This window comes from Labrus bergylta, chromosome 4, assembly GCF_963930695.1.
Source record: "Labrus bergylta chromosome 4, fLabBer1.1, whole genome shotgun sequence".
NCBI lineage: Eukaryota > Metazoa > Chordata > Actinopteri > Labriformes > Labridae > Labrus > Labrus bergylta.
In genome coordinates, this window is record NC_089198.1 from 30,628,041 (window position 1) to 30,644,345 (window position 16,305).

Here is a 16,305-nt window from a genome sequence, read left to right on the forward strand (position 1 = left end):
TACCACCAACTCATCAGACCAACTGTTTTTTGTTACTCTGGTCGTGCGTGGCTGTAGTGCCGGTGTTGGTGAATTAAGGTGCTTTGCAATGACGCTGATTTGCATAGTAAAGAGACATTCCCAGATGAATTCCTAATGGCTCATTTGAATACACGCAAACAGCACGTGCTCATCAGGACCCTGTTTGCTCTGCGGTGCAGTCGGGGGAGCATTTAACAGCCCTGCATGTGTTTTGTCAATTAGACAGTTTCTTTTTGATTCCTTTGCACAGGTTTAACAGGCGGGGAAACAGCACAATCCTTCTGTGAATCAGGCCCTGAGTCTTTTGTCTGCTTTTTGCTTTGAGTCTGCATTGATAACTGGCCAAAGTAAATAATTACAGTGTTTTATCAAACATGCCTCCCTTCTTAACAGAGGAAATGCCTTCATTTATTTATTTATTTTTTTACAAGAAGCCCATTATGCACAGCTAAAAATAATGATTTTTGATTTTGATATTTTATGAAACAGTGTAACAAGTCATCCCATGAACACCCAGACCCCCAGGGCATAGTTTGAAGAATCAATGGGTACAGTTAAAGGAGGCATTTATGTGTTTGTGTTGTAAAACGATACTCTGCTCACATTAGGGTCCAATAAAATATGTGGTGCTGCTTACTGCGCCTTGTCGTTACATTGCCAATTACATTTATTTGGTAACTGCTCATTACTGAACACAGTTTACATCCTGTTAGGGAGCTGAGGGCTCCCTAACAGGAGGAGAAACAGCCTCTTCGGTAGCTTACATGGAGCTAGCTCTCATATATCTGTGGAGTTATTGAGCTTTTGTACAATAATGTTAAACATACAGATTATAAATGAATGCAGTTATCACGAAGTGTGTACATTCACACACACATACACACATGGTAATACTTTATTTTCCTTATTGTTATTGAACGAGCTGACATTTAGCATTCCTAAATCCTTTAAAAATACATAATAATACCAATGAATTACATTGTTTTTCCATTGGATAGAGGGGGAAAAGTCTTTAATGTTAAGATCTGTTTGCAGCCGAGTATCTTTATGAGTTACGCTTTCTCAAACTTTTGGGTAAACATGGTAATAACCCCGGACACTTTATCAGTCCAGCATGTGAAAGTGAACAGCAGCAGCTATTAAAGAGCTTTAAACAGGCTCTTTACTCCTACCTTTGACACATGTACCCACATAAATTTAAGATTGTTACACATACTGATGCATTTACACACTATCTGCACCACATTGGAAAGCGGGCAGTCCTCTGTGCTCAGTATGGTTTGTGTTCTTGAAGCAGTAAAAGAAAAAAAATAGACAAACAGAAAAGGTAAGCAAGGCTATAGGGTGCAGGTGAGGGAGTTCATAATAAAACCCCATATACCCCGATGTTTTGAAAGTTAAGTTCAATTTGGTGCTCTTGGTGGCTGAAAATTACCAAACAACAAGGATTCAGACAAATAAAAAGTTTAGATTGTTTTGTCTTTGTTGCACTTTTAAGGTTGAAATGTTTGTGAAACATCCTCTTGAATGTTACACATAAATACAGCAGAAATCAAGTCTCTCCTGTGTAAATGTGTCTCTGAGTCATGACTGTCTACAATGAGTGAGAAGTGCGAGTCCCGCTGGCTGGGTTGTTGTCGGAGCCGTGTTGGATGGACGGCCGGCTCCTCCCCTTGTGTATAAAAGCTGTTTTTGTCAAGGTCTAGAGAAAAGAAGAACATACTCACTGATTATTTGACTGTCACGTAAGCGTTTTTAGATCACTGGTCATTCCATATCAATTAACATGCAATGTGAAGCTACAGGCTAACTAAAGCGTGCTAACATTAGCCTGCTAATTAATCTAGCCTTATCAAATGTGTTTTGTTCATTGTGCTCATAAGCTTAAGTTTGTTAGACTTCTCAGGTGTTTCTTAAACTCTTATAATGTCCTGAACTAAGATCACTAAGACAACATTTATTGCCTGTCTTTGTCTTTAGAAAGTACTTTAAGTTGGATTGCCTGGAGGGGGGGCAATGGGAGGAGACGACCTGTGAGCCCATATCCTGCCCAGCCCTACCTGACATGTTCCAGGGCATGTACACCTGCACCAACGGCCTGTACTATGACACCGCCTGCACCCTGCGGTGCCCCGATACCACCGATAATGTAAGATCATTATCCAGTTATCTAATCATTATCTAATGCTTATTTATCTAAAGTAGTAGATTTTACCGGTAAATTGGATGTCAAATATGATGCTGATTTTCCTCTTAGAAGGACAGATGCTCTAAAACTGTGTTCAGTCATGCAGCATCACTAACACCTTGTTATGAACATGTCAGCAACATTTCAGCTGTGTATGTGGCAAAATGTTTTTTTATTTAAAGACACATTAAGGCCATCTAAATGTAGGCCAGATCTAAATTTAGTCATTCCTGATTGTCTCTTCCATCAAGGCAAGGCAAATTTTGACTTGTCATGAACAAGATCAATCCAAAAGAACAATTAAAAACCAGAAAAAAACACAATGAAGCTAAAACAAAAGAAGTACAGAAAGTATCAATGAAAAAACGATATCATTGAATGTAAAATAATATGAATTAAAAAGGTATTTTAAACAGATGAGTCTTTGGCTTGGATTTAAAAGTAGTTAGGACTGTCTCCAGTCTTAGGTCTTCTGGGAATTTGTTCCACTCTTTGTCCCCTCTTTATGCAAGAGGCATAGCAGCTTCACCATGTTTGGTTTTTACTCAGGGGAACAGCCAATAATCCAGAATCAGTTGATCTGAGAAGTCTGTCCGTGAGGTCTGTCTGTACTGGGTCAGGTTGTCTGACAGGTTACGAGGGTCTAACCCATTTAGTGATTTATGGGTCAGTAGGAGAATTTGGAAGTTGACTGTGTGAGGATTTTGGTAGCAAGTGCATGGATCTGTGATTTATGAGCTCAGCTTAGTTTTTGGTCCGTGTTTCGAAACTTGGCCGCATGAATCTGTGTGTGCTGGAGCTGTCTAATTGACGTCTTTGACAGATCAGTGAATAATCCATTACAGGAGTCCAGCCTGCGAGAGAGAGATAGTGAGACCAATATCTCCATCAATACCTGTCTGTGCAGAAGTTAAAAACAACAACTCCTTTATTAGTGCTAACAGATGATGGTCTCATGCCTGTTGTCAATATTAGGAGATAATTATATAATCTGTATTTATACGGTATGATCTTTCCAGTGCTGCTGTTTTCACGCTGGTCGACTTCCTCTCGTCCGTCTGAAAGCAGTCAAACGTTTCTGCTCGTCAAAGATTGAGGACATTTAGGATATTTGCCAAATTGTTGCTCTGGCAGTGTGTTGGGGATACTGAAGCATGTATGTTTATCACACAGTAACTCGATGACCACAGTGAACATTGGTATCTCTGTTTTGTTTCCAGAGTGAGATTCGCTGCAGTAAGGATGGTAAATGGACTGCAGAGTTCCACATGTGCTCCAGACTCAAGGGATCCTGCTCTCCTCCTCCCGATCTCAACTCTGTGGAGTACAGCTGTGACCAGGGGATGGATGTCGGTGAGTGGAACATTTTTTATCAGTGGAGAACGACTAGATTGGAGACGAAACGTGGAAATATGAAAAGATTATTTGTATCTGAAATGTGATACCGCCTCTATAAAACTGCTGTCAAAAATCTGGAAAGCGTGATTGCCAAGTAAGATTGAATTGCCAACATGTCACTGCTTGTTTACCCAGCTACGGCAACAACAGAGGCTCTTTTTTAAAACTCACAATAAAGAGTAGAGTATGAGTTTAGGAGGGTACATTGGATAGACACGCTCCAATGATGGTGTCAGACAAACGTGTTTATGACAGCGGAGTCTGAAGTAATATTATAAACTCCACAAATGTTCAGTGCTGGTTACTCTCTAAAGTAGCCGCACTGACTGGAATCTCCTGAGGCACTTACCAATGACAACTACCTCATACAACCCCACCTGAGAAACTAACCAATCCTTTAAATTCCATGTCTGTTTGGTTTTATTTTCCTTGCAGGTGCTGTTTGCTACCCAACATGCATTGTGGCTCTGGACATGGATCTGCGCGATCCTGTAGTCCTGCCCAACGGCACGACAACTGACTCTTTAAAACACTGGATGTTACCCACCAAAGTCGAGGTAAGACACCTGAGGAAAGGGTCAAGTTACTTCAGTAAGTGTTTCTTCTGCTAGAAACCTGAGTTCTCCTAAATCTTATTTTGTTCTGTGATGGCACAGAAAAAAGATTAGCTTTCTGTAGCAGGCAAGAAAGGCTTCCTAACCATCAAGGACACGAGCCTGGGGTTGGGTTGTGTTATTACTGCCTTTATCTAGCACACTGACTGACAGTGACATCTGTGAGCCTGGTACTATCGTTTGGAAACATTAGCTAGCTAGTGTTTGCTAATTAGCACTCAACGAAACTTGGATGATGAAGAATCTCTTGCTCTTCACTTTCCAAACAGCAGCATTATTGACCCAGCCACATCGAAAGTACATAAAGCTCTCTTCACTTTTGTAGGCTTTCATTATGGCAGCGATGTAAGGGGAAAGATCCTCCTCTATATACGTGTATGTTAACATCACTGACGGGAGGTTCTTTGCTGGGTTTTTTTGCGATTGAAATACTATCTTGTGTGCTGTATAAGAGCTGCAAGGGCCCACATCTATCTTAATATCTCAGTTTTTCTGCAAGATGTAAACATGTGTCGTGTTGAAGAGATGATAAAGTAGCAAGGCTGTGTTGCAGCGTCACAGAGTGTTCAATGGTGGACGCCACTTTCCTAAACTCTGTTTTTCCTTCAGGCCGTTTGATTATCCGAAACTACATAACTAAAAAAAAAACACTGCAGTGCACTGTTTATGTACCCTATTCCTCCTAAGAGTGGTTTATAAAATAAAATAAGAAATATTTTCTTAACTAACTTTTTTAGAAGCAGAATTTAATCTAAAACTAAAAGCAGAATAAAGGAGAATTCATCTCTCCACATTTTTTTTTACAATTAATCCTGCCACACTGACACAGACTGAAGATACAACAGATGAACAAATCCTTTAGTCTATTCTAACTGGAGACAACGTGCTAACTGGACGTTTTGCTGGCGCACTGAGAAACCCTTTGACGTTTAGCACAGAAGCTTCAGTTCTCTCAGTCTGTTGAACTTGTAAAAGCTGCCCAACCCTGATGCACGTTTAGATTTATCCACTGCCTCCCAAGATAGAGTTTTCTTTCTAGTTCTAAGTGTTGACTAGCTCATCCATACTGTCCGGAGACTTGGAAGAGAGGGGTTAATGAATAAATGATGAAATCTGAAGCAGCACAGTCAAATATGATGCAATTACATAACATGATTACCTTTGGCTCCTAGACTATATCAAGCTTAAAGGACCAACATGTAAGACATCTAATGAATGACATCATAAAATGACCTTACTATATGATCAGACATTAAGGAAACATGCTGTGTTGAAGTGCTGGCTTCTCTGACAACAATGCAGCAGCCAGTATGTCCTCCTTCTAACTTTAGATTCTGCTCCTGAATGCTCTGGATTTGTTTGGACCAGAGAAGCTAGGACATTTTAAGACACCCCCACTTGGCCATTTGGATGCCTCTTGTTCTACCAGATATGAGAACAGTTATCAGGTCAAACCATCAGGTGTTGAAGCAATGGAAGCGGCCAAGTGAACTGGTTCAGATAGAAGTGATTGTACCCGACCTAAAAAGCCTCTGCATGTTTCTAATAAGCTCCACAAGCAGAAACGTGCTCAAACTAGGATCAATATTGGAGATGCTTTTGAAAAATGGAGAGAGGTTAGAACACAGAAAGGTTTACAGACCCATGCAGAGCTGGATAAACACTGAAGCTTCAGTGTCCAAGACATGGCAACCTGCATGCAGTTCGACTCTAAGGAGGAGGGGGAGGGGGCAGACAGCTCTCTACAATGTTTTGAATTTGGACTGCAGTACCCATATTAAATGCTAGGTGTCAGAGCTACATATTGCTCCTTTAAAAACGTAGATTTTTCCCATGATGCAACCCAATAGTGTCAAGCAGTGGTGTGCCCCCTCTAAATTTCAGTCTTAAGAACTTTGGATGGCTATTCCTTGTAAATTTTTCCTTCCAATCTTGTACTAAACACCGCCTCAAAGCTTTTTATAGTAGTACATATTTTGTGAAGAAATGGCAGATCTTTGTAGTTTTGGCCCTTGTCATGATCATTGTGCTTGTATTAGATATCAAAATGTACAGTATCTACTATTGGCAGCTTACTTCAAGCATAGTTTTGCATCTCAATAGAGCCAGTTTTCGAATATCCACATTTGTCATGCAATAGTTTACTTCAAAAACTGGCATTCAAGACACACATGTAAATCCATGATTCTTGTACATGCCCAATAGATCCAGTTGAATACACTGCAGAGTTCAGAGGGTGGGTGCTGTAGGATCGGGTTGCAAAGTTGGACTTGTTGCTGAGCTGTACCATGTTTCATCATGTCGGTTGATTGGCTTAAATAACTGCGACAGAGCTAGTGATTGTAGTTCTGCTACCATTTGGAAACTCTGTGCTGTTTTTTTTTTTTTTTAAAAGCAGTTGTTGTTTTGCTCACTCGCTGCCATGCGACCAGATCAGGACTCTGTGAAAGCTGATCCGCCGACAAACAGCACTGAGATTACTGCAGAAAAACATCCATCAGAATGAATAACGCATCCAAACATCTGGTGGTCTTAACAGCATGAAGCAGACGGAGCTACTGCTCCAGACTGACTCACCTTTACTGATAAGTGTACGCAGAGTTCATTCTCGAGACAGACGACATACAGTAAACATAGAGGAGCTTCTGCCACACGTATATGCCACAGAATTCATATCTTGTTACTTCACATCGGAAGTGTCATAAAGTAGAAGTTCAGATTGCTGTCTAAAGAAAGACTCGAAGGAAAGAAGAAGTAGAGATTCAGCTTTTTGATTGAAGTAAAAGTGAAAAAGCACAGGCTCTGAAATGCACTCACTGATTAGAAGAGGAAAAAGTGTCCCTCTGAAGGACAGTCTGATGTCAGTTTCTGTGCAAAGTTGACCTAACTTCATGTTGTATTTCAGAGACAGCTTATCCATCATTATTTGAATTTTTATTTTGGGTAATGTCTTATTTTTATTTAGCAAAATGCTAACTGTGTAAATCTCACAAATACGGTGGCAATGTTTTGGCACCAAAGCGTAACTTAAATGCCTAAAGAACTTGAGAAACTTTGGTATTTTCTAACCTGTGAATTTGAATGGATCACTGCTGCTCTCTCTCTCTTTTGCTCACTACAGCTTTGGGTTAGAATATGACTGAAGATGTTTTTTTTAAGCTTCTGTACTTTTTGATACTATCGGGATATCTCCCTTCTAATCTTTCTTATATTTCTTTTAACACTGAAATAAATAATTACAGCATTAACATTTTCAAAAGTAGACAATCGTCTGAGTCTCACCAAACATAACCAGTCAGTGGTGGTGAGATCATTTTCAGCTCTTCCTAATAAAGGTTGAAGATCAATGTTTCTACATTCAGGTGTTTTGTTCTGAGTCATATTTTCTAACCTTTAGAAGACCTAATATTGGATTGACGTAATTTGTGGTAATCGAGGTTAGCTAAAAACAAACAGGAATACATTTTCTGAAATGGGTTCAGAAATCTCTAACAACACAGAGAATAAACTGCAGCAGAGCGTTTCTAATGTTTCAGATGTGTTTCATAACGTGTTTTTGACAGAAATGTTGGCAAGGGTATTATCTTTCAAATTTCTAGGAAAAGATTTCAAATTCCCAGCTCTACCAGCTAATCGCACGGCAGAATCCACATCATGTTTGTGTCAGTACGAGTGGGCTATCATTCAAGTGTTTTTGTATCACTGGAAATCAGATGCAGATAGCGAGAGTAAAGGTTCCAGCTGACGTCAAGTCCTTCAGAAAACACACACTTCTCCAACACACAGTGTACACAAACCTCCATGGACGAACTTTTAGGAATGTCAGATCTTTGGTTGGAGATTTTTTCTGACCTAATATCATAACTCAAGAATCGCTTCTACGTTAACACTGCTCCAGTTTTGGGTGGTCAGTCGGTCAGTCACTCAGTCTGCCGGTTAATCTAACCTTGCCAAGGTCAAATAGTTGGATGGCTGTGGGGTTACTTACACCATATCTCTTACACTGCCAGAGTCTTTTTTTGCATTGTCTTATCTCAAATACTCCAGAATCAGGTCTCCCCGGCTGGGTCAGGCTTACACAGGAGAATCCATCCACTGTCTCTGTCCATGTTTGTAAGTCAGTCAGCTCTCTGTTGACCACCGTGTAAATTCCCAGGGTCAAATAAATGAGACGAGAACGTAGCCTCATCCAAATCTGACCTTGATATATTGAGTTTTACATCCACATAAGTTGTATTAAAACAATTATTATTCCTCCATCATAATTGGTATAAATATGTAACAAACACTACAAAGATTAGAATAGCCATAATATACAAGATGGAGTACCATTTACTTTTATTTAACCATTCATGGTGTGGCTGCCTTTGTCATGATTTAGAAAAAAGAAAGCAAATATGAATTCTGTCTTCTTGGCCCAGTTTGTTCAGAAGGTCTGATACGGATTTGGTAATAAAAAAAAATTCCCACCAATGATCACATTTTTAATCTCACTTTTGTCAGGTTTAAATTTTTTTTTATCTTAACTGGATTAGATCAATCCAAGCGGCACGGTGCTGCAGTGGTTGGCACTGTTGCCTCACAGCGAGAAGGTTTTTGGTTCGAATCCCCGTCGGCCAGGAGTCTCTCTGTGTGGAGTTTGCATGTTATCCCTGTGCATGTGTGGGTTCTCTCCAGGTACTCCGTGTTCCTCCCACAGTCCAAAGACATGCTCGTTAGGTTAACTGGTGACTCTACATTGCCGGTTGGTATGAATGTAAGTGTGGCTGGTTGTCTGTCTCTATATGTCAGCCCTGTGATTGACTGGTGAACAGTCCAGGGTGTACCCCGCATCTCGCCCAATGACAAATGGGAACGGCTCCAGCCCCTTGGACCCCAAGGGTAAGCGGTATAGATAATGGATGGATGGATGGATTCATCAAAACCCTTACTGCCTAATACCAATTTGTATTACGACGGACTGGTTGGAATCCAACATTATTAAAGCTAACAGATGAGATTAAATATCACCTTTTTCATTCAATCTTGAAATCGTGTTGTTTCAAAAGACAAAAGGGGTTACATAATCAGATATAATCAGGCGATCTAATCAGGGTTTCAATCCGTATACTGTAAAACCTCCAGTGTGATCATCCTGATCCCAGCAGAGGGCTGGATTCAGACCAGACTATAGTGAAAGAAATTAAGAAACTATTACATCTGTCAAACAAAATTATATTTTAACAAGTTTATATTTTAAAACATTTTATGAAATATATATCTACACTAGAATGCTGTTTTGCTTCAGTGACAATTTGATGATGTGGGCTGAAACAGGCCGTTTGTAGAACACCTATTGCTGGATTTATGGATTGGTAATTTCACGTTATCCACATCTTCATTGGGAAAGTCACTGGTGTGACCAATGAGGACACACGCTACAGACTAAGCTCTGAATGTTCATTTTAAGTCAATGATCTCAACTCAAATACCTTGACTGTAAATAAAATCGCTCAGAAAGAGTATTTTGTGTCATCTTGTTTTTCATGGCAAACACAGTGTTATTCATTCCCTCTGACTCCATTGCTCAACTATTGCTATGTGCTTTGTTTTCCAGAGTATAGTCTGCACGGGGATGATGAAGTGGTACCCTGACCCTCGACACATCCACTGTATTCAGTCATGTGAGGTAAGAGTCCAAACAGCTAAGATCTCCTGAATCCAACACAGGAGTACGTGCACATATTTTCATACAGATATCAGTCCAAGGTTCACCAAACTGTTCAATGAGTGACTGCCTATTTCAGTCATGACTGATAAAGCCTGAGGTAAGATTATTTTCCCTACTGTATGTCACAGATCTGATGTATTTAGTTCACTAAGCAGAGAACAAAACTCAATAGAACTTAGTAATGGATGCATGCTCAGTGTTTCCCCTACCATTCATTTGGAGTGGCGGCCTGCCACTGACATATCTCTGACATGTCGCTGACTGACATATCTCAGTCAGCGACTGACACATCTCCTTTATGGTTTGTCTTAGACGCAGCGCAAGGATTTGAATTTAGCTCAACATGAAAGGCTTTTACAGCCTTGACTCTCTGAAGAGAAGCAGAGTCAGTCGCTGTGGATGAGATTGATGAAGGAAAGATTGTTATACTTGAGCAGTCGTCTGACTAACTTGTGTGAAAGTAGAGTTGATTAATAAATGTCTCACTCCTAAAGTAAATTACAAAAAAATGATCGCTACATTTACCTATTTCATAAAAAGGGTAATCATTAGTTTTAAGGATTTTAAATGGGACATAAGCTCTGAAGAAATTAATTTTAAATTCCAAACCACGCAACCAGTTTACTTATCCATGAACACAGTTTACAAATCCTGGACAATAGTTTACAAGTCCATGCCCACACTTTGTAAATCCATGCCTACAGTTTACAAGTCCGTACCAACATTTTATAAAAACTGTCCCCACAGTTTACAAATCTGTGCCCACGGGTTAAAAATCCACACTGCACACTGTTTACAAAAACGTGCACACAGTTTACAAAAACGTGCACAGAGTTTACAAATCCACGAGCACAGTTTACAAAAACGTGCCCACAGTTTACAAAAACGTGCACACAGTTTACAAAAACGTGCAGAGTTTACAAATCCACGAGCACAGTTTACAAAAACGTGCCCACAGTTTAACAAAAACGTGCACAGAGTTTACAAATCCACGAGCACAGTTTACAAAAACGTGCACACAGTTTACAAAAATGTGCACACATTTTACAAATCCACGAGCACAGTTTACAAATCTGTTCCCACAGTTTACAAATCCATGCCCACAGATTGTTAATGTTGGCCCCCCAGATTGCGAAATGTGTGCAAACAGATTGATAAAATATGGAAATAAGAAATAAGGAATAACAAGAAGTTTAATGTTTACTTTTAAGCTGATCCGTCGGGGGCTCTGCACAAAGCAGTTTGCACTGCCTTACTAATATAGGTATTTAAACCAATGCAAATTGAAGTCATGAAGCAATCCCAGAATATGAAACACATACTGTAACTGTTCAATTGAAATTAATTAACGACCCCTTTATCTCTATTTCCACCAACTTCACACCTATCCTGCTGACTTTAGCTGAGAAAAACTCAACAGACTTTCAAACTGAAAAAAGTAATGTCATGAAACATTCTTGCATTAATAAGTTAAATTTGATTTTATGATATCATCTTGATAATTTAAACAACAGTATATATTAATGGCGTCCATGTGTCAACATATCAACACACATAATATTGCTATACTGTGCTGCAATTGTTTCCCACCAAACCCTTCTGCATTAACCTTCATTATCACTGTTCTTTTTAATGGTACACATGTGTCCTCCATTGCCCTTTAAGCTGACAGCTTTACAGTATCCGTAATGTAACTTTAGCTCTGTGAACACACTGTTTCCATACCTGCTGCTCTTTTTTTATAACGAGGTTATCATGTAATACTGTTTTTACATAATGAGTTCATTGTGTGCTTATGTTCAAAAGCATCAAGGTAGGGAGGATTTTCAGCCTGATGTTCATATCAAAGACATTTTATGAACATCAAGATAGGGAATACTTAATCCTCAAAACAATTACATCATTTCTGGGCACGACTACATCATATTTACAACCTCAGCCAGGAGTTTCCAGTAATATCGAACCTGAAGCAAAACATGCTCTATCATTGTTGTCATCACTAATAAAGATAGCAGAGCCGGTGTGCAATGGGCTTCACATGATGTGACGACAAACCTCAGGCAGATATTGATAATCTAACACTTCTCGTCTAGAGTTCCTTTCAAAGCTGTCCAAAGTACTTCTTTTTTCAGGGGTCCTGGCATTTCCAATGTTTTTGTTTTCACATGCCAAGCCTAATAGATTATCTGATAAAGGAAAAAATAAATTAATCATTTTCATATTAATATTGAGACTGACGCGAGGCTTGTAAATCTTTCAGCCTGAAACAACGTGTGCTGGAAGTCTTTGTTTTGCAGAGAGCTTAATTCAGTTTTCTGTTTATTGACGAGGTAACTGAAGGAGATTCCTCGTACATTTACATGGTTTATATAAGACAAAATATTTATAATCTATGTTTGAATGGATTTTTGACTCAAACAGGTCATATTCTTAAAGATTGTAGCTATTCCATTTTAGCCACTAGATGATCATGTTTACGGGCACAGGTGGGCTAGTGGTTAGAAGGTGCGCCCTATGTACATAGGCAGAAGTCCTTGACATGGGTGGCCCAGGTTCAATTCCAACCTGTGGCTCCTTTGCCACAAGATGTTCCCCACCCTCTCTTTCTCATTTCTGACTTGTCCCGTCTCTTCAATAAAAGCACAAAAGCCCCCAAAAAAAAATAGATTCAGAGACTGCTAAGTTTCATTAGCGTCTTCACACACAAACTGTGTCCGTCAGTTATGCCCCAGTATGACAAAACCTTTTTAAGTGAATTTGACCTTATCTAAAATCTGAATAAATAAGTATATAATAGGGCTGGGCAACGATTACAATTTTTAATTGCGTTAATCGCATGAGTTCCTGTGATTAATCACAATTAATCGCATTGTTATACGCAAAATCCAATAATGAATTCAAAAGTAGTGTATAGCGCACTTTTATTGTAAATGTACTATCAACTTAAACAATGTAATCAAAGCAAATAAATACAAAACTAAAGCGTATTGCCACTGCAAGGGCATAATGTCATCCTGTTTGTTATATAAAAAAAACTGCCCAGAAAGGTTTTATGAAAGAGGTATAATGAAAATGTCGGGACGCCATTTTTGAAGTGGGGGAGAGTGTGACAGGTCAATTGAGAACATTGATGTTTATTGTTTGGTTATCGGGGACCCCACAAACTAATTTTTGTTGTACTTGTCATTTTAAAATTCTTTAGTTTATAATCTTTTTGATTTCATCTTCAAAGTTGCTAATGTTAATGTATTTTTCTGAACTGCAACATTATTCAAGCAGTTGATGTTGACATGTTATTAATTAAATGTGCTGCATAATCTACACCACTAGGTGGAGTCTGTGAGTGACAGTGACATGCAGGAGTTCATAGAAGAAGAGTTTTGTTGTTGCGATGCTCCGGAGTTAGCAAGAAAGCTGTAGTTATTATTCAGCAGCTGAAGAGACTCGTAGGCAGAGTGAATGAAGGTACTGGGTCTTAAACGCTTAAATAAAGTGAAGACAAGTGAAACGACCTTTCAGCGTCCGCCTGAGTTTCTGGCTGCAACATATTTTGGAGTACTTATCAAGTACTCCAGTGATGAGAAAATTCAACTTCGCAGTGGTTACAAATAACTTAAGCCAAATAACTTTGGCTCTGTCAACTGCGCTGTCTGGAAGAACTTTAAAATGAAAATGGCCATGTAAAAGTTTCGTACACTTGTCCATGCTTGATTATCCGCCAATTCTTTTCTGACTGTTTCCTCTTTCCTGTGAGCGCCGCAGCAGTCATGCGCAGCAGTAAGCAACATACTAGGCTCGCTCACGATGGAATTTTACAAAATAAAAGCCAGTGAGCAACAGACTTTTACAATAAGAAAATAAATAATAAAAACTGCGTTAATGCGAGATAAAATAATTGTCGGCGATAATTAATTAATGAGAAGTTTCATCAGTTTTCGGTATACTCATTATTGTATACTAGGGCTGGGCACGTTAACGCGTTATTTTCGCACAAACACACCTCTCTTATCTTAATACACAGCAGGGTGTCCAACGTCTCTCTCTTTCCTGCAAACCCAACTCCCATTTTAAAACGTTTCACTCACAATTCTGTTGAGTCTTATTCCAAGTATTTAAAGAGAGACCTTAAAGGCAGGGTTGGACCCCGTTGGACGGGGTAAAATGCTGAATTGTGGCAACCTCCAGTGTTGAAAAATTAATCCAATGTTGAAGTGCAAATGGCAGCAGTTGTAAAATCCCTGGTAGTCACATACACACTAAAAGAAAAAGCCAATATTTACAGCATAAATGGCGGTTAACTTGACCTCCTTTTGAGCCACTTTGTTACAGACGATCACAGTGTCTCCTCTTTGTACTGCAGCTGTGGGCGATGGCTAGTCTCAGTCACGGCGGTGCACACTTACTACTGTATAGAGATAAGTGGCTCGGTCTACTGTTGTTTATTTTAATTAAAAAATCTAGACCCCCGAATATAAGACCACCCCACTTTTACTCCCCACTGGATCGAAGTAAGTTGAAGGCCTCAATATATTCGTTTGCTGTTTGATTATTGTGACATCTAATATGTCTTTACATTGCCTGAGAATAAAACGTGTCATGTTCTAAAAGGTGTTTTAAAAAGGAGCAGACGAGTGAGTCGCCTCCATGTCATCAGAACAAAATCCATCCACAACCATGAGACTATTTTAAAGCCACGGTAAAAAAATAAAAATAATCAGTGCATCATGAGTCAGGATGGCGTACACAAGCCTGGCCTGAGTCTTCAGTTAGAACGACTGTAGCAATCCAGGAGATTCATCAACAATCTTTAATGATGTTCGAAGAGAGGGAACACTTGTGTCATTGAGCAAGAGCGTGAGTGTGGTTTAGGTTTCATGTACGCACGACTCCTGAACAGTCAGAAGATAACAGCAACAGACCGCCTGTTCAATAATCAGCAGCGCTCGGGCGGGGCTTGTGGATGGGCATGTCCTGTGATGTCACAGTCCTCAGGGTGTGCTTGATGGCAATACCCCTTCAGCCCACCAGAGTGTCAGAGCAGGGAAACTAGTACAACTCGGATTAGGTGTTTTATTTACAGTAGGTGACCACTAACCTTTTACAGTACATGGTTTTACAATCGCCCCCAAATTTCTTAAAAGTCATATAAAAAGAAACTGGCAGATTACCTTGAATTTACTGAACACCAGCCTTTAGAAGAACCAATACATGGGTATGTAATCCCCTCCTATACTCCCTCATTTCCTCCCTCAAAGATATCACAACAATCACTACTCCAGAAATGAAACGTAGATTAGTTTCCAGTTAATAGTAAAGAAGTCGATGAGTTGTTTTTTTCCGACTGACATCTGTGATATCGAGCACAGCTAAAGACTTTTGAATGTGTTGGATTAATAAAGGTTGTTTAACCTGCAATCGAATGTCTATTTCTGCTCAGAAATGTGTTTTTTATGATTGTAAATCATATAAAACCATAAACCCAGGTAGATTTTATTTGGCCTCCATCTGTAGGGCTCAGAAAAGACTGGAACTACCAATGGAACACATAAACTGTTGATGTCTCACGGTATTAAAATATTCCCCTAACCTGCCAGCGCTACATTTTCCCCTTCCACCTTCCCGTGAATGTTGCTAGGCAAAACAGTTGCTTATAACCCACTCCTCCTTGACAACACTGTAAATTATACCGGACCACATGTGCTGCATGTGCTCCGTGCCAGATCTCATCCAGATGCCATTACTGCCTCGCTTTTCTCACTCTGCCTCTCTTTTTACGTTCTTTTGCAAAAAAAAACCCAGCAGACAATTAGTGTGAAAGTCACATCAGATACCTGATCCCAGAGTTTTCAGGGTTTCATCTACTTTCACGCTTTCTTAAAGATCTGTCAGAACAAAATGTTTATCAGACTAAAAAGCAGGAGGAATGTGAAAAGAGTGTGCAACAACAAGCCCTCTAAGTCCATCGACTCATGCTTCACTTAATGAGAGGCATTAAGGCAAACCAAGGACAGAAGCCGTCTATTTAAATCATTTGCTTGGTAAACGTGAATCCCCCTTGATCACATCATGCGGCACTGCATAGTAGCTGTCCATATTTTGCTTCTTGATTAGGAATACTCGTGTTTATATTACAAACGCTCTGCATGAGGTCAGATATACACAAACAGGACTTCTCTGACTCACACCTCGCCCACACAGCAGACACCCAAAGGTCCCCGCTTGCTCTGAAAGGTCAAGTCATTTCTGTTGGCTTTGGACACCTGACTTGACTTGTATTTGTATGACGTTTTTGTGTGTATTGGCCATGCATCTACTTTGTGTTTTTGATGACTGTTACTTTGATGTTTTTTATTATTTTATTTGCCACTGATGTA

General features: G+C 39.6%; 1 protein-coding gene across 1 annotated transcript in view; it reads left to right on the top strand.

Moving 5' to 3' along the window:
- pappa2 (pappalysin 2) overlaps positions 1 to 16,305 on the top strand; it is a 94,360-nt gene that overhangs the window by 66,631 nt on the left and 11,424 nt on the right. Inside the window, exons 22-25 of the mRNA XM_020630092.3 lie at positions 2,002 to 2,170; positions 3,430 to 3,562; positions 4,043 to 4,164; positions 9,818 to 9,889. Coding sequence (XP_020485748.2) covers positions 2,002 to 2,170; positions 3,430 to 3,562; positions 4,043 to 4,164; positions 9,818 to 9,889 — 496 coding nt within the window. The remainder of the gene's footprint in view (positions 1 to 2,001; positions 2,171 to 3,429; positions 3,563 to 4,042; positions 4,165 to 9,817; positions 9,890 to 16,305) is intronic.